Source organism: Neoarius graeffei, chromosome 16 (assembly GCF_027579695.1).
Source record: "Neoarius graeffei isolate fNeoGra1 chromosome 16, fNeoGra1.pri, whole genome shotgun sequence".
In the NCBI taxonomy this organism is placed as follows: Eukaryota; Metazoa; Chordata; class Actinopteri; order Siluriformes; family Ariidae; genus Neoarius; species Neoarius graeffei.
In genome coordinates, this window is record NC_083584.1 from 6,392,785 (window position 1) to 6,419,833 (window position 27,049).

The window sequence follows — 27,049 nt, forward strand, 5'->3', positions numbered from 1 at the left end:
GCACTTCCGCTTCCCTACTTTCCTGGTTTGGTTTGTTTTCACGACCGCCATTTTTAAAAACACGAGCGAAGATGGAGCAGCATGAAGAGCGGTTGATCGAGGAAGTGAGGAAGTATGTACATCTATACGACTCCAGTTCTAGTCATTATAAGTAACCGGAGGATAAACACTCCACTAACCACACCCACCAACTACTCCTAGCGATTTCGCGCCCCCTTGCGTTGTGGCGGTGAATAACATTGCGCACGCCTATTACTCCCCGCTCAACGATAAATTACAACTGTCTGCGAAAAGCTATCTGCGAAAGCCTTGTCGCAAGAGCATGCAGAGCCCCTTAGGATGAGGGTTGGAGTGAGATTGAGGGGTGTGGTTAGCATGGGGTGGAGTTAGGGTGGGGGTGGAGTGAGACTGAGGAGTGTGGTTAGTATAGAGGTGGGTTTAAGATGAAGGGTGGAGTGAGATTGAGGGGTGTGGTTAGTATAGGGGTGGAGTTAGGGTCAAGGGGTGGGGTTAGTAAAAGGATGGAGTTAAGGTGAGGGGGCGGGGTTAGCCGACAGCTAATCACAACTTTATCCATTTTTCACTCATTAATATGACGGCACATGAACATCCAGTCACCAGTGAGTGTCATGTGACTGTAAGAGTGATGACATCACCTGTGTGTTTGATGATCAAGCCTTCGGCGAGCTTCCCAGCGTTTCACTGACAGATAAAAACCTTCAGATTGAGCAGAAAAACATTTTCAAGATGTTTTGAAGTTCAATCACTTTGAGTTACTGTTCTCAACATTCTGAAATCAAACCCTGAATTCCTTCTTTTACACACACACACACACACACACACACACACACACACACACACACACACACCTGAATTTTGATATGAAATCACAGATTTTCAGCCTGGAGCTGGAGCTGGTTGTCAGAGTCAGTGTTTAGTGTGGAAGTGAGTGAACCTGATCGAGTTGCAGTAAAGTGCTGGGTGACCAGATTCTCTTACAGTCCAGACTCAATGATGTCAAGGAGTTCTTATCCCGGCCTGGTTCTCTCTCTCTCTCACACACACACACACACACACACACTTATATTTTTGCTCAAACCAGAGACAAATAGACACCAAGTTAATTTAATCATCAGACCACGTTTTTATTCCTCCTGATGTTCAGCCAAGTGATTTTGTTTTAAATTTGAGGATAAAAATAATTTTTGATTTGATTAAAATATTAAACTGCTACAAAAGTTATTAAAATATTTTTCCTACCTTGTTGGCTGTTTCCTGAGTTGCGTTTAGTGTTTGATGAGCCATGATGATGAGCAGAACTCAAACTGTAGCTGCCTGACACCGTCTAGATCGATGAATAATGCAGGAATAACAAGGAGCTCAGCGCTATACACTTCACTGTAAGTGACATCGAGCAGCAGGACGTCAGCGCGACCTTGTTTTTCATATTTGTGGTGGTTGGTGCCAGACTCTCCGGCCTCATGGAGAAAATGCCTGGAGTTCTCTGGGTTTTGATGAATTTCAGAAAAACTGACAGCACAGCATTTATCTTTCCAGCTGGAGGATCCTGTTCTGGAAACGGATTTTACTCTTTAATCACGAGTGCTAACGATTCACTGAGCTGCAGGATGACTCACACCGACACCATGGGTATGAAACGACTGTGTTTTAACTCCAGTAACATCGTGCCATCGGTGTTTTCTTTATTAGCTATATGTTTCTCACAGTGACTTAATGTCACAGATTATACTGAATCTTTTCAGACCCTTACTTTCTGTTCTGCCTTTTTTATGAACTTTAAAAAAGGATTCATTATTAATTCAGAGGCTTTAAAACTGTTAGTCATCTATAATCTGTTCTAAAACTATTAATAATGTAAACAAAAAGTCTTATATTAGTAATCCAGAATCAACCTTAAAACTGTTCAAATTCAGGATTCAGACTTTAAACTGTAATTAATCCAGAATCTCTAATAAAATACTTATTAATCAATAATTAATCATCCAGAATCAACCTTAAAACTGTTTAAACTCCAGAATTAAATTCAAAAGTGGTAAAAAGCTAAAATTAACTGGAACACTGTTAAAACTCCAGAATTGAATTTAAACCTGTGAAAAATGTAGAATTAACTTTAATAATCTAGAATCAACCTTAAAACTGGCAAAATTCCAGAACTGAATTTAAAACTGTTAATAATCTAGAATTAACTTTAAAATGATTAATAATCCAGAATCAACCCTAACACTGTTAAAAATCCAGAATTACATTCAACACTGGTAATAATCTAGAATTAACTTTAAAAATAGTTAAAACTCCATAATTGAATTTTAAACTGTTAATAATCTGGACTCAAATCCAATTTAAAACTCAAAATAGTTAATTATCTAGAATTAACTGTCAAACTTTTTTTTTTAAACCCAGAATGAGTCTTAAAACACTTGAATCAGACTTTTGTTCGAAATAATACATTATTCAGAATAATCCATTCTCAAGTGTCTGAAAGTAGGCAGACAGACAGATGGACAGACAGACACTTACATGCTGCCCAACACTATTGGCACACAAAGTGTCAGTTAAGGATGTAACTGAACGTGAATATGTTATCCGTAATGAACAGATGTGTCCGAAACAGATACAAATCATTTTCTTTCAAAAGCTTGTCAGGACGTTTTCGCACGGCGTCATGTTGAGACTGGAGCTGTGGATCAGGACTCGGATCGGGCAGGAAGCAACAAAGCAGTCTTTACTTTCAGGCGAGAGCAAGTGAGCTATCAGATATGAAGACCGCGTTCTTTAACATTAACGTGAACATTACCATGATCATGTGATGATGTGAGATTCATTTAGTGCTCATTCATTCATCCGCAGCACCTGCCAGGTCACGCTGGGTTCAATTCATTTACTAGTTCTTTTAATTCTGACTGATGATGAACTGGAGTGATGTAGCTGAGGTTGAGGAACTGTCCGAGTGATGTAGCTGAGGGTGAGGAACTGTCCAAGAGATGTAGCTGAGGTTGAGGAACTGTCTGAGAGATGTAGCTGAGGGTGAGGAACTGTCTGAGAGATGTAGCTGAGGGTGAGGAACTGTCTGAGAGATGTAGCTGAGGGCGAGGAACTGTCTGAGAGATGTAGCTGAGGGTGAGGAATTGTCCGAGAGATGTAGCTGAGGTTGAGGAACTGTCCGAGAGATGTAGCTGAGGGCGAGGAACTTTCTGAGAGATGTAACTGAGGGCGAGGAACTGTCCGAGAGATGTAGCTGAGGGAGAGGAATTGTCCGAGAGATGTAGCTAAGGTTGAGGAACTGTCTGAGAGATGTAGCTGAGGGCGAGGAACTGTCTGAGAGATGTAGCTGAGGGCGAAGAACTGTCTGAGAGATGTAGCTGAGGGTGAGGAATTGTCCGAGAGATGTAGCTGAGGGCGAGGAACTTTCTGAGAGATGTAACTGAGGTTGAGGAACTGTCCGAGAGATGTAGCTGAGGGCGAGGAACTTTCTGAGAGATGTAACTGAGGTTGAGGAACTGTCCGAGAGATGTAGCTGAGGGCGAGAAACTGTCTGAGAGATGTAGCTGAGGGTGAGGAACTGTCCAAGAGATGTAGCTGAAGGCGAGAAACTGTCTGAGAGATGTAGCTGAGGGTGAGGAATTGTCCGAGAGATGTAGGGTGAGGAATTGTCCGAGAGATGTAGCTGAGGTTGAGGAACTGTCTGAGAGATGTAGCTGAGGGCGAGGAACTGTCTGAGAGATGTAGCTGAGGGCGAGGAATTGTCCGAGAGATGTAGCTGAGGTTGAGGAACTGTCCGAGAGATGTAGCTGAGGGCGAGGAACTTTCTGAGAGATGTAACTGAGGTTGAGGAACTGTCCGAGAGATGTAGCTGAGGGCGAGAAACTGTCTGAGAGATGTAGCTGAGGGTGAGGAATTGTCCGAGAGATATAGCTGAGGTTGAGGAACTGTCCGAGAGATGTAGCTGAGGGCGAGGAACTGTCCGAGAGATGTAGCTGAGGGTGAGGAACTGTCCAAGAGATGTAGCTGAAGGCGAGAAACTGTCTGAGAGATGTAGCTGAGGGTGAGGAATTGTCCGAGAGATATAGCTGAGGTTGAGGAACTGTCTGAGAGATGTAGCTGAGGGCGAGGAACTGTCTGAGAGATGTAGCTGAGGGCGAGGAATTGTCCGAGAGATGTAGCTGAGGTTGAGGAACTGTCCGAGAGATGTAGCTGAGGGCGAGGAACTTTCTGAGAGATGTAACTGAGGTTGAGGAACTGTCCGAGAGATGTAGCTGAGGGCGAGAAACTGTCTGAGAGATGTAGCTGAGGGTGAGGAATTGTCCGAGAGATGTAGCTGAGGGTGAGGAACTGTCCGAGAGATGTAGCTGAGGGCGAGGAACTGTCCGAGAGATGTAGCTGAGGGTGAGGAACTGTCCGAGAAATGTAGCTGAGGTTGAGGAACTTTCTGAGAGATGTAACTGAGGTTGAGGAACTGTCCGAGAAATGTAGCTGAGGTTGAGGAACTTTCTGAGAGATGTAACTGAGGTTGAGGAACTGTCCGAGAGATGTAGCTGAGGGCGAGGAACTGTCTGAGAGATGTAGCTGAGGGTGAGGAACTGTCCGAGAGATGTAGCTGAGGGCGAGGAACTGTCTGAGAGATGTACAGTAGCTGAGGGTGAAGAACTGTCCCAGTCAGAATTCACACATTATGCTGACATTGCTAATGTTTCTCCTGCTGCCGATTTGTTCCAGAGTGGTATAAAATAATAAAAATAAAATTAGGCCACACCCACTTCAGGTGTCATTCTCAATAAAGATAGTGTCATTATGTCACTCCCCTATTGGGTGTACCGGCGAGTGGCCTAGTGGTTAGCGTGTCTGCCTCTCGATCGGGAGATTGTGAGTTCTACTCACTGTTGGGTCATAACAAAGACCATCATAAAAATGGTGCCTACTGCAATCTGGCAAGGCATGCTGCAATACAGATGCAAGTGGGAAGTCAAACTCTCATGGTTACCAGAGGACCCGCCCCCCAGTGTAACCCTAGCTGTGTAACATAGGTGAGAGGCCGAGGGCTACGAAATGGAGATCAGCACCTCCGAACGTGCCATGAATGGTGTGGGAAGGACTTTGTCTTGACCTATTGGGTGATAAATGCAGCTCATTGCTAGATTCATTTCTGTGTTCACTTCTCCGGCTCTCTGAGAGCTTGTTTCTCTCACAGAGTAAAAATTCTTTAAAAATGAAACAAAAAAGAACCGTAATAGATCTGAAGAGCACATTCCTGACCTCTGTTATAAAAATAAATCATTTATTATGAATGAAGTTGTAATTAAAGCTATTAGCAGCAGCTCTTTAAACATTCATAACGTTCCAGATGCTGAAATTTGAAATATAAAGGATCTTGTAAATATAAAATTATTTCCATCATATCAGATATTTTCTTCTGAAACCTCCAGGAAAGTGTCCACTGACTGATGTGCTGTCTGTCCTTGGTGTTGCAGGTAATGTGGGTGTGCAACTTGTGCCGAAAACAACAGGAAATCCTCACCAAGTCAGGAGCCTGGTTCTACGGAGGTGCTGAGGGCCGAAGGTTAGGACCCGATGTCAAAGGTCATCTAGATCCATCTGGATTAGCTGTGCAAAGTGCTTCAGGTGTTCCAGTGGACAGGTGAGTGCAGACCTGCTTCTTGTTTCTTTCCATTAAAGAACAAAACTTGTTTTCATTTGAGTCCAAGAGCAGGAGATGTTCATCAGCGGGGTTTTTCAAAATAAAGCAAATAGAAATGTGGTCATGTGGAATGAAAACAGGAGGAACAATAATACAATATTAAACCACCTGGTAGTGATAATGGTGATGATTGTGATGGTGGTGATGAAGATGATGTGCCAAAAACATTGGCAGTGAAGAATATGATGAGGAGGAGGAAGATGATGATGAAGATGGTGAAGATGATGGTGTTGATGATGATGGCCTTGTTGAAGATGTGAGGAAGATGATGATGATGATGGTAATGATGGTCAAGAAAATGATGATGGTGAGGAAGATGATGGACATGATGGTGTTGACAATGATAGCAATGTTGAAGATGGTTCAGATGATGATGATGATAAAGATGGTGAAGATGATGATGATGATGTTGATGATGGCAATGTTGAAGATGGTGAAGAAGATGATGATGGTAGTAGTGATGGTGAAAATGATAATGATGGTGTTGATGAAAATAGTCAAGATGGTGATGATACCGATGGTGGTGATGATGAAGAAGATGATGATGATGGTGAAGATGATTGTGTTGATGTTGGGAGTGTTGAAGATGGTGAAGAAGATGGTGATGATGGTGGTAGTCGTAGTGATGGTGAAAATGCTGATGATGGTAATGATGGTCAAGAAGATGATGAAGGTGAGGAAGATGGTGAGGAGGAAGATAATGGTGTTGACAATGATGGCAATGTTGAAGATAGTGAAGAAGATGATGCTGGTGATGAACATGGTGAAGATGGTGATGATGAAGATGGTGAAGAAGATGATGGTGGTAGTAGTAGTGATGGTGAAAATAATGATGGTGTTGATGGTGATGATGAAAATGGTGATGGTAGTGATGATAATACTGAAGCTAATGATGATGGTTTTGATGAAGATGGTGATGATTATGAAGATGGTGATGATGGTGACGATGAGGATCAGGGAAGAGTGTGTATAATGCAGTATGAGCTGTAGAACTAGATTAATAAATCTGATTCATATTATATTACAGTCTTACTGTCAGCAGTAGCAGGTGATGGAGGAACACCATGATGGAGGGTCACAGGTGGAAAAGACAGGGCTTTTTTAACACAAACCTGGAGAAAAGAGCAGAAAAACCAAAGAGAAAACAAGGCCAGAACACCAGGAATAAACACAACACAGATACGGGTCAAGTTCCAGGGGAAAGAACCAAAACACGGAGCACAAGATCAGCACTGGAGCTCATGAACGCATGCCCTGTGTTGGGAGCAGCATGGGTTTATGACAGGTGTACGACAAGGCAGGACTGGCCACAGGTGTGCACAGGAGCGCATGAGCGCCCCCTGGTGCCCCGGCATCTGTATCCTCACGGACACTCTGCGTGTGCTTTTATGTTCTTGTCTCTGAACTTCATCATCACAGCATCATATACAGTATATCATCAAAATGTCTGAAAATATCACAGTCTAATTTAAGTCCTATCACCCCGCGCTGATCTTCAACATCACATTCTAGCAGTGTTTGCAGCTCTACAGTTCCAGCTGTGTGTGTGTGTGTGTGTGTGTGTGTGTGAGAGAGAGAGAGAAAGTTTTAAAGTCTGGTCCCACAGCATCAGTGAAACATTAAAAGTGTTTAAGAGGAACAGGAGCTAATGAAACACACACACACACACACACACACACACACACACACACACACACACACACACACACACACACACAATGAGATGGTGGTGATTGGGATAAAGATAAAAAAGAATGATGGTGAAGATGATAGTGATGATGAAGGAGAAAATGATAAAATCATCAGAAAATGATGATAAACTGATAATTAACCACCCAAACAACTACTGTACATCAATAAACTGATGATGTTCATGTGGACAAAAATAATAGTTACTCATTAGAGGGATGATGATGATGGTGATGAAGATGGTGATATTAATAATGATGGTGATGAATTGTGATGATGGGAATATTAATGATGATGATGATGATTTGTTGTGATGGTAATATTAATGAGGATGACGATGGTGATTGTGATGATGGTAATATTAATATTAATGATGATGGTGATTGTGATGATTTTAATATTAATGATGATGATGGTGATTGTCAAGTCAAATCAATGATGATTGTATTGATGGTGATTTGTGATGGTGAGGATGATGATGATGATGATGGTAATATTAATGATGGTGATTGTGATGATGGTATTATTAATGATGATGATGGTGATTGTGTTGATGGTGATTTGTGATGGTGATGATGGTAATATTAATGATGATGATGGTGATTGTGTTGATGGTGATTTGTGATGATGATGATGGTAATATTAATGATGATGATGGTGATTGTGTTGATGGTAATAATAATGATGGTGATTGTGATGATGATGGTGATTGTGTTGATGGTGATTTGTGATGGTGATGATGATGGTAATATTAATGATGATGATGATGGTGATTGTGTTGATGGTGATGATGATGGTAATATTAATGATGATGATGATGGTGATTGTGTTGATGGTAATAATAATGATGGTGATTGTGATGATGATGGTCATTGTGATGATGGTAATATTAATGATGATGATGATGGTGATTGTGATGGTAATATTAATGATGATGATGATGGTGGTGGTAATATTAACGAGGATGATGATGATTGTGGTGATGGTAATATTAATATTAATGAGGATGATGATGGGGATTAGGGCTGCACGATTATGGAAAAAATGCTAATCACGATTATCTTGATCAAAATTGTAATCGCAATTATTAATCACGATTATTCTTGATGTTAGGGAAATCACTTAAATTTTATTTTGCTATATTCAAACAAACAATATGAACAGCTTTCAGTGCAGGATGAAATTTAAAAGAGAAATTCTGATTTCCAAATGACAAATAAATGAATTTTATCCAAGAAATTACCAAATGATGAAGGAACTGAAAACTCAATTGCAACAATTACATAGCATTGTCACAACATTGCCTCCAGTGCTAAATAGTCTGTGGTTCCGACATAGTTAGCTTTTCTCTCTCACCTCAATCTGCTACTCTCACGCTACTCTCTTTCTACTCTCACGCTATCACCCCTTGAAGAAGATACCGCTGCACTGACGCTCTGCGCACTTGGCTTGCTTGCTTATTTAGGCGGAGTAATGAAACCTTACATCCGTCGGTTTGCCCCCTAATGGTTTGGCGGAGTATTGGTCAAAAAGTGCTTGATCAGATATACAGCAGAGCTCGCATTTTAAATAGAAATAAATCGCGATTTTCATTTAATTTAATCGTGGCAGCCAAAATTGCGATTTTCGATTAAATTCGATTAATTGTGCAACCCTAATGGGGATTGTGATGAGGTTATATTAATGATGATGATGATGGTGATTGTGTTGATGGTGACTTGTGATGGTGATTGTGGTGATGGTAATATTAATATTAAGAGGATGATGATGGTGATTGTGGTGATGGTACTATTAATATTAAGAGGATGATGATGGTGATTGTGATGATTTTAATATTAATGATGGTGATGATGATGGTGATTGTCAAGTCAAGTCAATGATGATTGTGTTGATGGTGATTTGTGATGGTGAGGATGATGATGATGATGATGATGATGATAATATTAATGATGGTGATTGTGATGATGGTAATATTAATGATGATGATGGTGATTGTGTTGATGATGATGGTGATTGTGATGATGGTAATATTAATGAGGATAATGATGATGGTGATTGTGATGATGGTAATATTAATGATGATGATGGTGATTGTGTTGATGGTGATTTGTGATGGTGATGATGGTAATATTAATGATGATGATGGTGATTGTGTTGATGATGATGGTGATTGTGATGATGGTAATATTAATGAGGATAATGATGATGGTGATTGTGATGATGGTAATATTAATGATGATGATGGTGATTGTGTTGATGGTGATTTGTGATGGTGATGATGGTAATATTAATGATGATGATGGTGATTGTGATGATGATGATGGTGATTGTGATGATGGTAATATTAATGAGGATAATGATGATGGTGATTGTGATGATGGTAATATTAATGATGATGATGGTGATTGTGTTGATGGTGATTTGTGATGGTGATGATGGTAATATTAATGATGATGATGGTGATTGTGATGATGATGATGGTGATTGTGATGATGGTAATATTAATGAGGATAATGATGATGATGATTGTGGTGATGGTAATATTAATATTAATGAGGATGATTATGGGGATTGTGGTGATGGTGACTTGTGATGGTGATTGTGGTGATGGTAATATTAATATTAAGAGGATGATGATGGTGATTGTGATGATGGTAATATTAATGATGATGATGATGATGATGATGATGATGATGATGATGATTGGGTTGATGGTGATTTGTGATGGTGATGATGGTGATTGTGGTGATGGTAATATTAATATTAATGAGGATGATGATGGTGATTGTGATGATGGTAATATTAATAATGATGATGGTGATTGTGTTGATGGTGATTTTGTGATGGTGAGGATGATGATGGTGATTGTGTTGATGGTAATATTAATGATGATCATGGTGATTTGTGATGGTGATGATGATGGTGATGGTGATTGTCGTGATGGTAATATTAATGAGGATGATGATGGTGATTGTGATGATGATATTAATGATGATGATGATGATGATGATGATGATGATGATGGTGATTGTGATGATGATATTGATGATGATGATGATGATGATGGTGATTTGTGATGGTGATGATTGTGATGATGGTAATATTAATATTAATGAGTATGATGATGATACTTCATTGAATACTTCATTCAACAATTTAATCTTTTAATGAACTTTCCTGCTGATGCAAAAGATAAGTAAAAATTTCAATATCCATTTTTTTCCTGTCAAAATTTAAAATCAAACATCAACAGTGTAGCAGCAATAAAATAACAAAACCAGTTTTCCCTTCATCAGGTAAATCAAATCACCATCTAAATTTACACAGCGAGGACAGAAACGTGCAGTCTGTGCTTTCTGCTGTCTCAACTCTGTTACACCTCAATCAGGCTCCAATCCCAGTTCTGGACTGAAATGGAGGAACATTAGGATCGCCGGCGGCACGGTGGTGTAGTGGTTAGTGCTGTCGCCTCACAGCAAGAAGGTCTGGGTTCGAGCCCTGTGGCCGGCGAGGGCCTTTCTGTGTGGAGTTTGCATGTTCTCCCCGTGTCCACGTGGGTTTCCTCCGGGTGCTCCGGTTTCCCCCACAGTCCAAAGACATGCAGGTTAGGTTAACTGGTGACTCTAAATTGAGCGTAGGTGTGAATGTGAGTGTGAATGGTTGTCTGTGTCTATGTGTCAGCCCTGTGATGACCTGGCGACTTGTCCAGGGTGAACCCCGCCTTTCGCCCGTAGTCAGCTGGGATAGGCTCCAGCTTGCCTGCGACCCTGTAGAACAGGATAAAGCGGCTACAGATAATGAGATGAGATGAGATTAGGATTGCCACATGCTCTTGTCAGAGGCTCACTGTAGCTCCACCCATCAGAGAAATCAAATCCAAACATAAATCAATTAACTAGTTAATGCCTCAATAATTATAAAATAATGACTCAACTAAACAAACAAACACCAAACATACAAAACACTTCCTGTTCACCCAAACCCTCTGCGCAGACAAAATTCTCATAACACTCCTGTCAAACTGGACCATACTGCAAAAAAACCCACCCCGGTTTCCCTGTAGTGGTACAGTCCCCAGTTTCCCTGTAGTGCTACAGTCCCCTCTTTCCCTGTAGTGCTACAGTCCACTGGTTTCCCTGTAGTGGTACAGTACCCTGGTTTCCCTGTAGTGGTACAGTCCCCCGGTTTCCCTGTAATGCTACAACAGTCCCCTGGTTTCCCTGTAGTGCTACAGTCCCCTGGGGTTTCCCTGTAGTGCTACAGTCCCCGGTTTCCCTGTAGTGCTACAGTCCCCAGTTTCTCTGTAGTGCTACAGTCCCCTCTTTCCCTGTAGTGCTACAGTCCCCTGGTTTCCCTGTAGTGCTACAGTCCCCTGGGGTTTCCCTGTAGTGCTACAGTCCCCTCTTTCCCTGTAGTGCTACAGTCCCCTGGTTTCCCTGTAGTGCTACAGTCCCCTGGGGTTTCCCTGTAGTGCTACAGTCCCCTCTTTCCCTGTAGTGCTACAGTCCCCTGGTTTCCCTGTAGTGGTACAGTCCCCGGTTTCCCTGTAGTGGTACAGTCCCCTGGTTTCTCTGTAGTGGTACAGTCTCCAGTTTCCCTGTAGTGCAGGGGTGGCCAACCAGTTGGAGACCAAGAGCCACATTTTTTACTGTATTACCGCAAAGAGCCACATCATACACATGGGCACACGAACATCACCCATCCCTTCCTCTCTCTCTCTCTCACACACACCTCTGCTCAGCCAGATTAATAGTAAATGTCACACACCAACATATTTACTCCTACAGTACTAAGACCACAGGCTGAGGCCAGTCATTTTTAACAATGAACATTGTGTGCACTTACTATGCATGCTGCTTAGTGGGACTCATGGCATTACCAAAAAAAAGCCACACCATACACATGACCACACATGTGTACCATACATGTGACCCCCCTCTCTCTCTCTCTCCCTCACAGACACACACGCTCAAACACGCACCTCTGCTCAGCCAGATTAATAGTAAATGTCACATGCCAACATGAGAGAAATTTACTCCTTCAGTCAGTACTAATACCACAGGCCAGTCATTTACAGCAATCAATATTGTGTGCACTTACTATGCATGTTGCTTAGTGGGACTTCTGACATTCCTTGCCTTGAACAATCCTCTTCAAATCTGGCTTGTATTCCGTCGTTGCCACTCGAAGCAGTTCTTTCACATGGGTGTCAGTCAGAACAGAACGATGCTTTGACTTCGTTTCATGGTAGAAAACACAGACTCGCAGACGTATGTTGACCCAAACATTGACAGCCTGTTTCACATTCGGGTATTTTTCCAATGGCACACTTTTCCAAAACTCAATGGTGCCTTCCCTCAAAACAGGTTTCAGTTGGTCTTCCTCACGAAGATCGATCATCTCCAACTCAGCCGCAGCCTCATCTGTGACAAGCGGGGCTTTCAAACAGTCCATCTCCGCATTGAATGGGTCGACGAGGAACATAATCTGTGGCCTTTTCAGTTGTATATCGCGGAACTGGGTTACAAAGCTTTCGTGCAGGTTTTCAATTAGTGTTGCATATCTGGCTCCTTGCTTATTCAGGGAGGCGGGAAGCTTTGAAATGAGCTAATGACGACTGACATATAAGGCAGAATGGCTTGCCATTACTTTCAACAAAAAAGTATAAACTCTCCCACTCTGTTAAAAATGTCCTATGTTCGTCTTCATATTTTCGTTTTGCTGTGCATTTTTTCATTGCCATTTTGAGAGGCTACTTGACACAAGATACACCTTGCCCAAAAACTTAGCGATTATCTCACGCACATGCGCATTTGACATGACCTGAAAATACCGTAATGTACCCAAGCAAAGCGAAGATGTATTTGACGAAAATACCATACTGAACTCAAGCAAAGCGCACACGCACATAAAAAAAACCACAAACACAAACTTCGATATGAACGTAAGAACCGCATGACACCGGGCAAAGAGCCGCATGCGGCTCGCGAGCCGCGGGTTGGCCACCCAAGCTGTAGTGCTACAGTCCCCGGTTTCCCTGTAGTGGTATAGTCCCCTGGTTTCCCTGTAGTGGTACAGTCCCCGGTTTCCCTGTAGTGCTACAGTCCCCTGGTTTCCCTGCAGTGGTACAGTCCTCCAGTTTCCCTGTAGTGCTACAGTCCCCCAGTTTCCCTGTAGTGGTACAGTCCCCCGGTTTCCCTGTAGTGCTACAGTCCCCTGGTTTCCCTGTAGTGGTACAGTCCCCGGTTTCCCTGTAGTGCTACAGTCCCCTGGTTTCCCTGCAGTGGTACAGTCCTCCAGTTTCCCTGTAGTGCTACAGTCCCCCAGTTTCCCTGTAGTGGTACAGTCCCCCGGTTTCCCTGTAGTGCTACAGTCCCCTGGTTTCCCTGTAGTGGTACAGTCCTCCAGTTTCCCTGTAGTGCTACAGTCCCCCAGTTTCCCTGTAGTGGTACAGTCCCCCGGTTTCCCTGTAGTGCTACAGTCCCCCAGTTTCCCTGTAGTGGTACAGTCCCCGGTTTCCCTGTAGTGCTACAGTCCCCTGGTTTCCCTGCAGTGGTACAGTCCCCCAGTTTCCCTGTAGTGGTACAGTCCTCCAGTTTCCCTGTAGTGCTACAGTCCCCCAGTTTCCCTGTAGTGGTACAGTCCCCCGGTTTCCCTGTAATGGTACAGTCCCCGGTTTCCCTGTAGTGCTACAGTCCCCTGGTTTCCCTGTAATGGTACAGTCCCTGGTTTCCCTGTAGTGCTACAGTCTCCCGGTTTCCCTGTAGTGGTACAGTCCTCTGGTTTCCCTGTAGTGGTACAGTCTCCTGGTTTCTCACTGGAACCAGGAGCTAGTGGTGGAATTAAATGGTGTTGTGTGAAACTGAGTTGTTTTGCAAAGTTTTAATCAATAAATGAAAATCTTTGAACAGCCAATGTGAATGTTTTTGCATTTTTGGACACCAGATAATGTTTATACACATGAAAGCTGAACATAAAGTTTAAAGGTCCCCTTGCATCGTTTTTTCATTAATTGTGCGGTGGTCTGTAGTATGAATGAATGCCCTGTGAGCCCTGTGGTTTTGGTGGAAAAAATGCTGTGGTTCTCCTGTTTCAGGCTGTTCTAGTTTGGTGGAGGAGTGGGCGGGGAGAGAACGACAGGATTTCAGCTCTTATCATGAATATTCATGACATGTAAACATATCACTTCTGATTGGCTAACAGCATGTGACGCTCCCTCCAGTGGGTTATGGGCGAGGCCATGACTACTAATTTTCGAAGTGATGTAAGTTCGTAGGGCTTTTTCTGATTTGCTCGTTTTTCCGTCTATTTTCTTTCATAGGCTGATACAGAGAATGGGGGTAGAAGAACATTTTCACGTGCAGCATGCATATGCAACTCAGAGTGACCTATGGTATTTCAAAAAGAGCCAGTATTAAATGGTTTGTCATGGAATGACACCTTTAAGGATGGAATATTTCAGTTTGAACACAAACATGGTGTTTAAAAATTTATCGTGAAAACTGGTCTTTCCCTGCACTTCTAAAACAACTTCGTTCATCAAAATGGAGCTAATCAATGGCAAATGGTGATAAATGACACAACAAACAGTAAAACAGAACAGAAACAGGAGCGGCAGTTCAGCTCAGAGTTATTTTTGCTGGTAAACAATTTAATTGCGAGAATTTGAGAATCCTGTATAAATATTGAAATGCACATTGAAATGCGCTCTAAATAAATATTTCTCCTCTATCTGTCCAATTTCACAATAAATGGAGATGTTGGTTATTCCCGCTGTCACTTTTTCCCCAAAAGTCAACTTCTGACAAGAACAAACCCATAAATTGTTCCCTTTGGCCACGCCCAGAAACAGGAGGTGTAGAATTTTCTTTGTGATTTATTGAGAAAATATCAAATTCTCCAGAAATCTGCAAACTTGTGCAGTCAACAGTCACACCGTCTTCAGCCGTAAATGTCGCCGTGACATTAAGACATCAAAGCAGCGTTTAAAACTGTAAGCGTTATTTGGACCATGAACAGGTTCGCTGTGAATAACAGGTTGTTAATTTCTTCTCTGTTCCAACTCCATTAACAATTCAAGAGGATAAGCATTTCAAATAAATGCTACAACTCATAACAGGAAGTAAGTAACATTAGATAACTAGCGCACGAACTAACTTACCAAGATGGATCTGCATCCAGAGGGCAACAGAGAGGATGTGCTTCCATGCCAGCGAAGGTCAGCTTTACAAACTGCAATTCATAACTTTTTTTTTTTAGAGCTCAGTGTGAAATACTCCCACACTCTGGAGGTTTTTGGTTTTGAAGCTGCCATCGTGCTTTTGTTCACTTCTCTACAGTAAGTGGTGATATCAAAGAATTCAGAGTTAGCGCGAAAAACATACATGATGATGTCACCAACTAATCGACTATTAAATTAGTTGGCAACTAATTTGGCCATCAATGTCAGTTGACTAAGTCGATTAATTGTTGCACCCCTTCTGATGATGATGATGATGATGATTATTATTTGTGATGATGCTAATATCAATCATGATGAGCATAAGGATGATGATGATGATGATGAAGATAAAGATGATGATGGTGATGAAGATAAAGATAATGATCGTAATACGAATGAGGATGATGAGGATGATAAAGATGATTATGATGGTTATGAATATGATGACGATGAAGATAAAGATGATGATGATGATGATGATGAAGATAAAGATGATGATGGTGATGATGATAATGAAGATAAAGATGATGCCCATGATGGCCGTGATGATGATGAAGAAGATTTAGATGACAGTGATTTGTGATGATGATAATACTAATGAGGATAATGATGATGAGAATGATAAAGATGATTATGATGGTTATGAATATGATGATGATGATGATGATGAATGTTTAGATGATGATGGTTGTGATGATGATGATAAAGATCATGATGGTCATGATGAGGAAGATAAAGATCGTGATGGTCGTGATGATGAAGATAAAGATCGTGATGGTTGTGATGATGAAGATAAAGATTGTGATGGTTGTGATGATGAAGATAAAGATTGTGATGGTCGTGATGATGAAGATAAAGATGATGATAATGATGATGGTGATGGTTGTGATGATGGTAATATTAATGAGGATGATGAAGATTTAGATGATGGTGATGATGATGAAGATTTAGATGAAGATTTAGATGATGATGAATGTTTAGATGATGATGGTTGTGATGATGAAGATAAAGATGATGATGATGATGATGGTCGTGATGATGAAGATAAAGATGATGATGATGGTGATGGTTGTGATGATTTGTGATGGAAATATCAATGCTGATAAGCATAAGGATGATGATGGTGATTGTGGTGATGGTCATATCAATGAGAATGATGATTTGTGATGATGGTAATCTTAATGAGGATGATGATGATAAAGATAATGATGGTAGTGATGATGATTTGTGATGATGGTAATAATGATGATGATGATGATGATGATGATGGTAATATCAGTGCTGATAAGCATAAGGATGGTGATGTGATTGTGGTGATGGTGATGGTCATATCAATGATGATGATGATGATGATGAATAAATACGGTTTGGAGTATTGTTCTGGTTGATCGTCCTGATCTGAGTGAAAGCTCTGTGGAACAGAAGTACAGACTGGAATGCAGCCAGAGTGTATTTGAGTGTGACAAACGGTCTTGTACAGAGTGTATCAGAGAGAGAGGGAGACAGACAGAGAGAGAGAGAGAGAGAGAGAGAGAGAGAGAGTGTTTGGGCTCTCGGCGATACATCTGATCCACTCAGCAGCAGCAGCAGTGCTTAAAAGCAGCGCGAGGAGGCAGTGTGATGGACATGTTGTGGGTGGTTTCTTCCTCCTGAGGAAAAGGAACATTAGCGGAGAGAGCAGGAGCAGCCAGATGAGGAGGACGTGGAGGAAGAAGATGAGATGAAAATGCAATTTGAGACATTGCGACACTTTTGCAGCTCCGTTTTGTCCCGTTTTAACGCATCCACGCCTAGGAATGTCTCGCAGACAGAGCTGGTAGCGAACAGTGGGTGAGTGATGCTCACACACACATGTGTCCTCGTCATCATAGGTGTTTGGGTTGGTGAGTGATCTGGTGGAAGAGCTGCAGACTCTGATTTTTAACAGATAGAAATGGGCTGAAGATTAAATCCCTCAGCAGTGGAGACATCCAGGGCACTATATACGGAGTGGGTCATTATTCCGAGCGTTGCTTTATACCCTTTGTGGTGCGTATTTGGGATTTGGCCAATACATTTTCGAAACGTCACGCTTGTGCAATGTATCGTAAATAACGGCTCGTATTGGCAGCTGGAAACAGCTGCGAATTCTACCTTCAGCAATATTTTTAGTTTTCTGAAAGGTTTTGGTGACGACAGCCAACCTTTAGCTCTGTGCTGTGTATCAGACATCTTCATGGGACGCTGAGGAACAGTAACATATGGAAATATTCAAGATCAAATGGCTGGAAAACCCAAACCGAAAGTTTTTTTTTTTTAATTTCAAAGCAAAGAGCTGAAATGGTTTTAGCCAGGGGCTCATGAATGTCCGCTGCAAACACATTGTGTATTTCCAGTACCTGAAGAATAACGTCTGCTAGAACACCGTGTAATGAGATTCAGTAAGCTCTGTTAGCCTTCGCAATCCAACAACCTCGACAGCAGAGAACATTCAGTGATCCAAAGCCATTTATCGCATTACCTTTAGTTATACTTCGCACTTTGGCACTGCAGTTTGTGATTTTATTTTCCTTTTTTTTTCCTCTAAGTTTACACCAACAGGTGACAAGTCACTTGTATTGCTTGTATTGTGTAGTTTGTGGGTGTGGCCTGTCCAATATTTAAAAAAATTTTTTAAAGGTAGACTGTCTTTCAGATTTTTCAAGTGTAGGTCATAAAAAGAATTTTCCCAACACCGAATTATTTTTGTTTAGTGACCGAAAGGTACTGAATTCAAATCACAGACTTCCAATTTTATTTGTTTTTTAATAGAAAAATGAATTAATTTATCTCCACATGTCCTCAATTCTTCGCTATTTTTTCCTGCTTCACCATGACCCAATACAAGATACTACATCATGCATCACATGGTGGGCTTTCCCCGTTCACGCAAGGCATTGTGGGATACAAATTTGAAACAGGAGAGAAAAATGGAGGACGTGAGTGTGCGAATGAAACGTGAAAGAGCGACTACAGTAACGGAAAGAAAGCGAGAAGAAAAGACGTTATGTTCTATACGAAGGAAAGGAAACGCAGGACCAAACTAATAAATATGGGCGCTCAGCGAGCACCTCGGTGTGATCAGCTGTTCGTTTAGCGACAGAATGATAGAACTGTCAGTGCACGCTCAAAGGGAAACCTGTAGATGGCAGTAATGCAACACTGTGGATGCCAGCTGCTGTGAAACCCAAAAGAAGAAGAAGGTAAACCTGCGCATGCGCACACGGACTTCCTCTGTCTGCTTGACTGCGCCAAGCGAGCGATTTCATGCACATTATTTGCTTTAATCCCCTCAAATTAAATAACTTCCCAGCCACAGAATGGCCTGATATTTTGTTAGATATTACAGAAATAAACAGATATCACAATCACCACATTTCAGACGGAACTAAATTTCACTGATTTTATGAAATCGAAAGGCCGTCTAACTTTAAGTCTTCAGATTTAAGGTGTGTGTAAACCTACAAATGCCGAAGTGATGGAGAACTCAATATGTGTACTCATACTGTGTTTTAAGAAAATAATAATTAAATTAGATTAGTACATTGTGTTATGAGTAAAAGATCATCATCATGATGGAAAGGACATCGTTTGTTTGTTTGTTGTGGAAATTTTTGACACGGTGCACTTCAGGCTGTTGTTTACATATTTCACAAAGAAATGATACACTGATAAATGCCGATAAAATAATCTGATAAAATAAGTAAATGCTAGTCACATCACATCACATTATCTCTAGCCGCTTTATCCTGTTCTACAGGGTCGCAGGCAAGCTGGAGCCTATCCCAGCTGACTACGGGTGAAAGGCGGGGTTCACCCTGGACAAGTCGCCAGGTCATCACAGGGCTGACACATAGACACAGACAACCATTCACACTCACATTCACACCTACGCTCAATTTAGAGTCACCAGTTAACCTAACCTGCATGTCTTTGGACTGTGGGGGAAACCGGAGCACCCGGAGGAAACCCACGCGGACAACATGCAAACTCCGCACAGAAAGGCCCTCGCCGGCCCCGGGGCTCAAACCCAGGACCTTCTTGCTGTGAGGCGACAGCGCTAACCACTACACCACCGTGCCGCCGTAAATGCTAGTACTTTTTAAAAATAATCAATAAGCATTATAAAACTACAGTGGGTTTTGAAATATTTAAGTCTAAACTTGGTGTCAGAAAAGACTTTTTACTTTGATGGAAATATCATGCAGTTTTTAAAAACATTGACATTTGTGGTCAAGTTCCAGCAGGAACGTTAGTCTTAAAGGGGAACTGAAGGCAAATTTTTTTATGATCAAAATTCTGTTTCTCATTTTATTAAATATAGGAATGCATTTTTGATAATAATAATAATAATAATAATAATAATAATTTCAATTTATATAGCGTCTTTCTCAAAACTCAAGGTCGCTTTACAATTATAGGGAACAAAAAAAAAAAAGTCCACCAAATAGAGGCCAGGATGTCATTCCAATGGTGTAGCAGCCACAGTCCCACCAAAAGGCGCACGAAAACAAGTCCCACACTGCCAGCACAGCCGCCATGACACCACCGGGCAACCTCATTCGGAACACCACGCCATGGATCCACAAAGCGAGCACAGAAGCACCGCCACGCAGAGCGCCAGTACGTCCCAAACCGCCTGCACAGCCGCTTCGACGCCACTGAGCAACATCGCTTGGAACACCACACCAAGCACTAAAGCACAGAGCGCTGGACAACCACGATGTTAAAATGAGCAACGAGCTCACTGCAGTCCATAGCTAGGAACACAGGCATCACCCACAGCGAACCAAGGCCTGGAAGGAACTGACGCCCAAAACTGGGTCCGGAGTTACACCACAACCGGCTGACAAAAACACTCAAACAAAAACAAACATCAAATTACACAAACACACACAAAAAAAGAGAAAATAAAATAAAAAGCTCCAGTGAGACGCGGCAGCCAGAATGCGCACAACATACTCTCCACCGGAAGCTTGATCACTATTTTGTCGCTACTATAGCAAGTTCTGAGTGTTTGAAATCTGCTCTGTAATACCGTACATCAGTCCATATGTCAAAGCAATGGCCGTAAACAAGATCTGTTGAGACCTGTGCGAGACATCGTAGGACGGAAGTAAAACGTACAGCGGAAATCAAACTGACCGACATCTGCCAACGTTGTCAAAAGATGTGCGCGCCCTCTTTCAAATGCTGATGTAATCAAGCCGGAAGTTTTGTTTGTTTTGATAGCAATCAGGAAAGTTTGAAAAAAGTCGGCAGTAATCGTCATTTAAACTCGTTTTTGTGCAATATTTCGTTTGGAAAACAGTTTTCAAAATGGCGGCACTGACACCTGGCTGACACTTCACGTTTCGAAGTCTTGCACAAGTCTCGTGAAGATCGCGCGGATAAGCGACGCCTGCCGTGGACCAAACGAACTAAATTCAACACGGCTAAACACCGAATAGGCCGATAAGTATAATATTTAATTGTAATTAGTTGCCAATACGAGTCACGATATAAGGCTACTAAAACCGAAAATGTAATGGAATAACACGTTAATTAAGAAATAAAGCAAGTTTAAAAATGACTTCAGTTCTGCTTTAATAAACATGATAAATTAGATCTATTATGCAGTAAAAATGGGCGGCATGGTGGTGTAGTGGTTAGCGCTGTCGCCTCACAGCAAGAAGGTCCTGGGTTCGAGCCCCGGGGCCGGCAAGGGCCTTTCTGTGTGGAGTTTGCATGTTCTCCCCGTGTCCGCGTGGGTTTCCTCCGGGTGCTCCGGTTTCCCCCACAGTCCAAAGACATGCAGGTTAGGTTAACTGGTGACTCTAAATTGAGCGTAGGTGTGAATGTGAGTGTGAATGGTTGTCTGTGTCTATGTGTCAGCCCTGTGATGACCTGGCGACTTGTCCAGGGTGTACCCCGCCTTTCTCCCGTAGTCAGCTGGGATAGGCTCCAGCTTGCCTGCGACCCTGTAGAAGGATAAAGCGGCTAGAGATGATGAGATGAGATACAGTAAAAATACTTTTATCGCAGATGTAACTTCCACCTTCCAAATTTTTACAACATTTAAAATTAAAATTTTTTTAAATCATTTTTTTTCTTTAAATTTACATTGCATGACAATGGGGAACGAGATTTCTATCCTGTTTTCAGTTTCTGTCTCCTTTTACCCCCTGCATCAGTCACTTGGAAATTTAATTGTATCTGACAGTCGCTGTATCAGACACTCACTGGTCATGCTGTGAAAATTCCGCATGCAGACGCTCATCTGAGTTTCCAAACCTGTCATTGCTTAACTCTTGAATACAACCTCAATTCCAAAAAAGCTGGGACAAAGTACAAATTGGAAGTTTCAAAGTTCCATATTTTATTCAGAATAGAACATAGATGACATATCAAATGTTTAAACTGAGAAAATGTATCATTTAAAGAGAAAAATTAGGTGATTTTAAATTTCATGACAATAACACATCTCAAAAAAGTTGGGACAAGGCCATGTTTCCCACTGTGAGACATCCCCTTTTCTCTTTACAACAGTCTGTAAACGTCTGGGGACTGAGGAGACAAGTTGCTCAAGTTTAGAGATAGGAATGTTAACCCATTCTTGTCTAATGTAGGATTCTAGTTGCTCAACTGTCTTAGGTCTTTTTTGTCGTATCTTCCGTTTTATGATGCGCCAAATGTTTTCTATGGGTGAAAGATCTGGACTGCAGGCTGGCCAGTTCAGTACCCGGACCCTTCTTCTACGCAGCCATGATGCTGTAATTGATGCAGTATGTGGTTTGGCATTGTCATGTTGGAAAATGCAAGGTCTTCCCTGAAAGAGACGTCGTCTGGATGGGAGCATATGTTGCTCTAGAACCTGGATATACCTTTCAGCATTGATGGTGTCTTTCCAGATGTGTAAGCTGCCCATGCCACACACACTAATGCAACCCCATACCATCAGAGATGCAGGCTTCTGAACTGAGCGCTGATAACAACTCGGGTCGTCCTTCTCCTCTTTAGTCCGAATGACACGGCGTCCCTGATTTCCATAAAGAACTTCAAATTTTGATTCGTCTGACCACAGAACAGTTTTCCACTTTGCCACAGTCCATTTTAAATGAGCCTTGGCCCAGAGAAGACGTCTGCGCTTCTGGATCATGCTTAGATACGGCTTCTTCTTTGAACTATAGAGTTTTAGCTGGCAACGGCGGATGGCACGGTGAATTGTGTTCACAGATAATGTTCTCTGGAAATATTCCTGAGCCCATTTTGTGATTTCCAATACAGAAGCATGCCTGTATGTGATGCAGTGCCGTCTAAGGGCCCGAAGATCACGGGCACCCAGTATGGTTTTCCGGCCTTGACCCTTACGCACAGAGATTCTTCCAGATTCTCTGAATCTTTTGATGATATTATGCACTGTAGATGATATGTTCAAACTCTTTGCAATTTTACACTGTCGAACTCCTTTCTGATATTGCTCCACTATTTGTCGGCGCAGAATTAGGGGGATTGGTGATCCTCTTCCCATCTTTACTTCTGAGAGCCGCTGCCACTCCAAGATGCTCTTTTTTTACCCAGTCATGTTAATGACCTATTGCCAATTGACCTAATGAGTTGCAATTTGGTCCTCCAGCTGTTCCTTTTTTGTACCTTTAACTTTTCCAGCCTCTTATTGCCCCTGTCCCAACTTTTTTGAGATGTGTTGCTGTCATGAAATTTCAAATGAGCCAATATTTGGCATGAAATTTCAAAATGTCTCACTTTTGACATTTGATATGTTGTCTATGTTCTATTGTGAATACAATATCAGTTTTTGAGATTTGTAAATTATTGCATTCCGTTTTTATTTACAATTTGTACTTTGTCCCAACTTTTTTGGAATCGGGGTTGTACTTTCTATCATTAAAAAGCTTATAATCTCTGCTTTCTAAAGAAATGTATCTGGTTAAGATCTGTTCAGTACTTTGGGAGGAACGGCAGGTTGAAGTCGGTACAACAGAGTAAAAACTCTGCTCGTGGGACGTCGGGAAACTGCCGGTGCTTTTCTTTTAGAGTCACGGGAAAGCGCTCAGGCGCTCTCTCTCTCTCTCTCCTGATCGGTTTCCCACTGGATTACTCGTCAATATCAATCAGATCACTTTTATAGGGATGTTCTCTTGCTCTCACTGTTTCTGATGAAGGATTCAGCAACATTTTCCCTCTGCTAGTTTTGATGTTCTAATTCATGGGAGACTTTGAAGTGAGTGTTCGTAGCTTTACCTACTTATTTTTTCAAATCAAACTGATTCCTGTAAATAAATAGCTATTTTAGAATATAACTGAAGTTGTTTTGATGAAAAATATTGAGATCTTCGTGGTCGGAATGAGATTAAAAAACCGGAAGTCAGAAACGCTAGTGTCAGTTTCAGTTGAGTTCATGTGAATTGTTTATTGGCTGTGGATCAGGCAGTTTTTTCGAAGTTCACCTTGAAAGCTGTGAATATTAATCAAAATAATCATTTACATTCTTTCATATAAACACTAGTCGGCCCTACTGAGAAATACAAAGGCCTGCAGAGCACAAAGAGGGGATTAGAAATAATCTTTTATTCCTTTTTTATTGAGTGTACACATTTAACTGTTCAACCTAATTAGCATAATTAATACTGATTAAAACCAATTTGCATAATTGGTTTTGACTAATTTTTTAAACTTTGTATTCAGTATACAACCATCTATGTGCTGCCAATTTCCATGCAAATATCATGAAAAATAGAAAGGTTATGAAGAAAAATCATTTGATCTCATTGGTTAATGAGGCCCATGTTGGACCATGTGACCCTCAGACAGAATATTAAGCCGTTTTTTTTTTCAGTCTTTGATTTGTAATATCTCAAGAACGGATAAACCTATTTTAATTCTGTAAAAAGGATGTTCTGCATTCAATTCTGAATTCAGTGAGAGCAGTTTCAAGCAATTAGGATTGAATTTGAATTTTCGCCTGATATGCCGACTGTTTTTGAGAGAGCTGACTGTATGAAAACTGCAGTTGCCTCCATCGACTGTATCATGACTGCCGTATCACGACAACAGCACGTGGTAATGCTGGAAGGGTTTTGGTCGTAATCGCAAAACTCCTTCAGATTCCTGCACAAGCTGAAGCTCTATGTAAAAAAACAACAACAACAACAACAACAACAAAAAAAAAAAAAAAAACAAGCCACATGGTGGAGCATTCAGCATCATCTTGAACTTTTACACTGGAATTGTTTGAGTGCAGAGAAGATAAAACGGTGGATTTCAGATCTGAAGGCGCAGCGGGACGCAGCAGTGCGAAGCAGCTGCTTCAGTTTCCTGTGGGTTTTCCTCGTTTCGTTTCAGACTCCGACCACAGATCAATGTGTTTATATCACAACAAACAGCTGTCTCCGGCCACATGATATCCAGCAACAAATGGGTCCTTGGGACCTGCGAGAGAGAGAGAGAGAGAGTGTGTGTGTGTGTGCGTGCGTGTGTGTGTGTGTGTGTGTTGTTGTGCTGAATTGGGAATCGTAAACAATTTTTAAACATACACTACCGTTCAAAAGTTTGGGGTCACCCAGGCAATTTTGTGTTTTCCATGAAAAGTCACACTTTTATTTCCCACCATAAGTTGTAAAATGAATAGAAAATATAGTCAAGACATTTTTCTGGCCATTTTGAGCATTTAATCGACCCCACAAATGTGATGCTCCAGAAACTCAATCTGCTCAAAGGAAGGTCAGTTTTATAGCTTCTCTAAAGAGCTCAACTGTTTTCAGCTGTGCTAACATGATTGTACAAGGGTTTTCTAATCATCCATTAGCCTTCTGAGGCAATGAGCAAACACATTGTACCATTAGAACACTGGAGTGAGAGTTGCTGGAAATGGGCCTCTATACACCTATGGAGATATTGCACCAAAAACCAGACATTTGCAGCTAGAATAGTCATTTACCACATTAGCAATGTATAGAGTGGATTTCTGATTAGTTTAAAGTGATCTTCATTGAAAAGAACAGTGCTTTTCTTTCAAAAATAAGGACATTTCAAGGTGACCCCAAACTTTTGAACGGTAGTGTATCCACTGAAAATGTTTGTATCAGAGTGATGAATTAAAAATCAGATTTTTTCATATTACAGTGTTTTTTTTCACCGAACATTAATATTATGTAAAAATATTGTAATTAACTTTAACGAACCTCAGTTCGTTTATTTTTTCATCAATTTCCCCGTCATATCTTTATCTCCGTGCGGCTGAAGGTTTGTTTTGTAATCATGCAAAATAAGCGTTAGATGTGAATAATTCATCAGCGTTAGATAATTTATTCCCAACACTTTTCCTCCTCCTTAGTTAAACTCCAAGCCTGCTACTGTGTGTGTGTGTGTGTGTGAGAGAGAGAGAGAGAGAGAGAGAGAGAGAGAGAGAGAGATCATAATACTGAATTTGAGCTGAAAAGAAATTGTGTAATGATTGAGTCGCATTTTCTTCCTGTCCCGTATATATTATCTATAAAGCCCACACACATTTCACAGATTGGTCCAGTCCTGCTGTCTGTGTGTGTGTGTGTGTGTGTGTGTGTGTGTGTGTGGTGGTTAACTTCTACAATTTTCGTCCTCCCATTTCTAGCATTGATCTCTGAGCTGCTTGTATTTCTGCTGCTTTTCTTTTCCTTTCTTTAAACCAGTCTGGACCGTGTGTGTGTGTGTGTGTGTGTGTGTGTGTGTGTGCGCGTGTGTGCCAGATTCTCCTAATGCCAGTCTAAATGGATCGATACACACACAGCACGGAAACAGCGCTGCAGTGCCAAAGCTGATTATTCTGTCTCTACAGCAGCGATGACTCAAAACATACTCACTTTGATATACTGTACGTAAAATAGGGCGTGGCCGGCTCAGATGGGTTTTTCCCCCCAAAGACTTGTCCCAGATGAGTCCTACATATAAATGTGATATAATTTTAGAATGCAAATATCATGCAAATATTTGAAAGGAGGAAGCCATGGCCTAATGGTTAGAGAAGCAGCTTTAGGACCAAAAGGTTGCTGGGTCAATTCCCTGGGCCAGCAGGAATAGCTGAAGTGCCCTTGAGCAAGTCACCGAACCCCAACCGCTCCCCAGGCTGCTCTGGGTGTGTTGTTTGTCACTCTGAATAAGAGCATCTACTAAACGCCAGTAATGTAATGTAATGAAGCAATTTTTTTGGAAAACACATTTTATCTATATTTTAAAAATATTTTGTGAGGTAAATAATTTGGATCTGATCATCAATAGCCAGGTTTTCATGGCAGTTTTGCACAAAATTCTGACAAAACACAATTTTCTGCATTTCCGCTGAGTAGTGATGTGCGATTAAAGCTGGATTTTCTCTCACAATAGCTCTTACAGAACACTTTCTTTTAAGCCATGTGACATAAATGCAAAAAAAG

General features: G+C 41.4%; 1 protein-coding gene across 1 annotated transcript in view; it reads left to right on the plus strand.

The window, feature by feature from the left end:
• The window catches only part of rims2b (regulating synaptic membrane exocytosis 2b), a 242,987-nt gene that overhangs the window by 33,367 nt on the left and 182,571 nt on the right, over positions 1–27,049 (plus strand). The window contains exon 5 of the mRNA XM_060942429.1: positions 5,487–5,653. Coding sequence (XP_060798412.1) covers positions 5,487–5,653 — 167 coding nt within the window. The remainder of the gene's footprint in view (positions 1–5,486; positions 5,654–27,049) is intronic.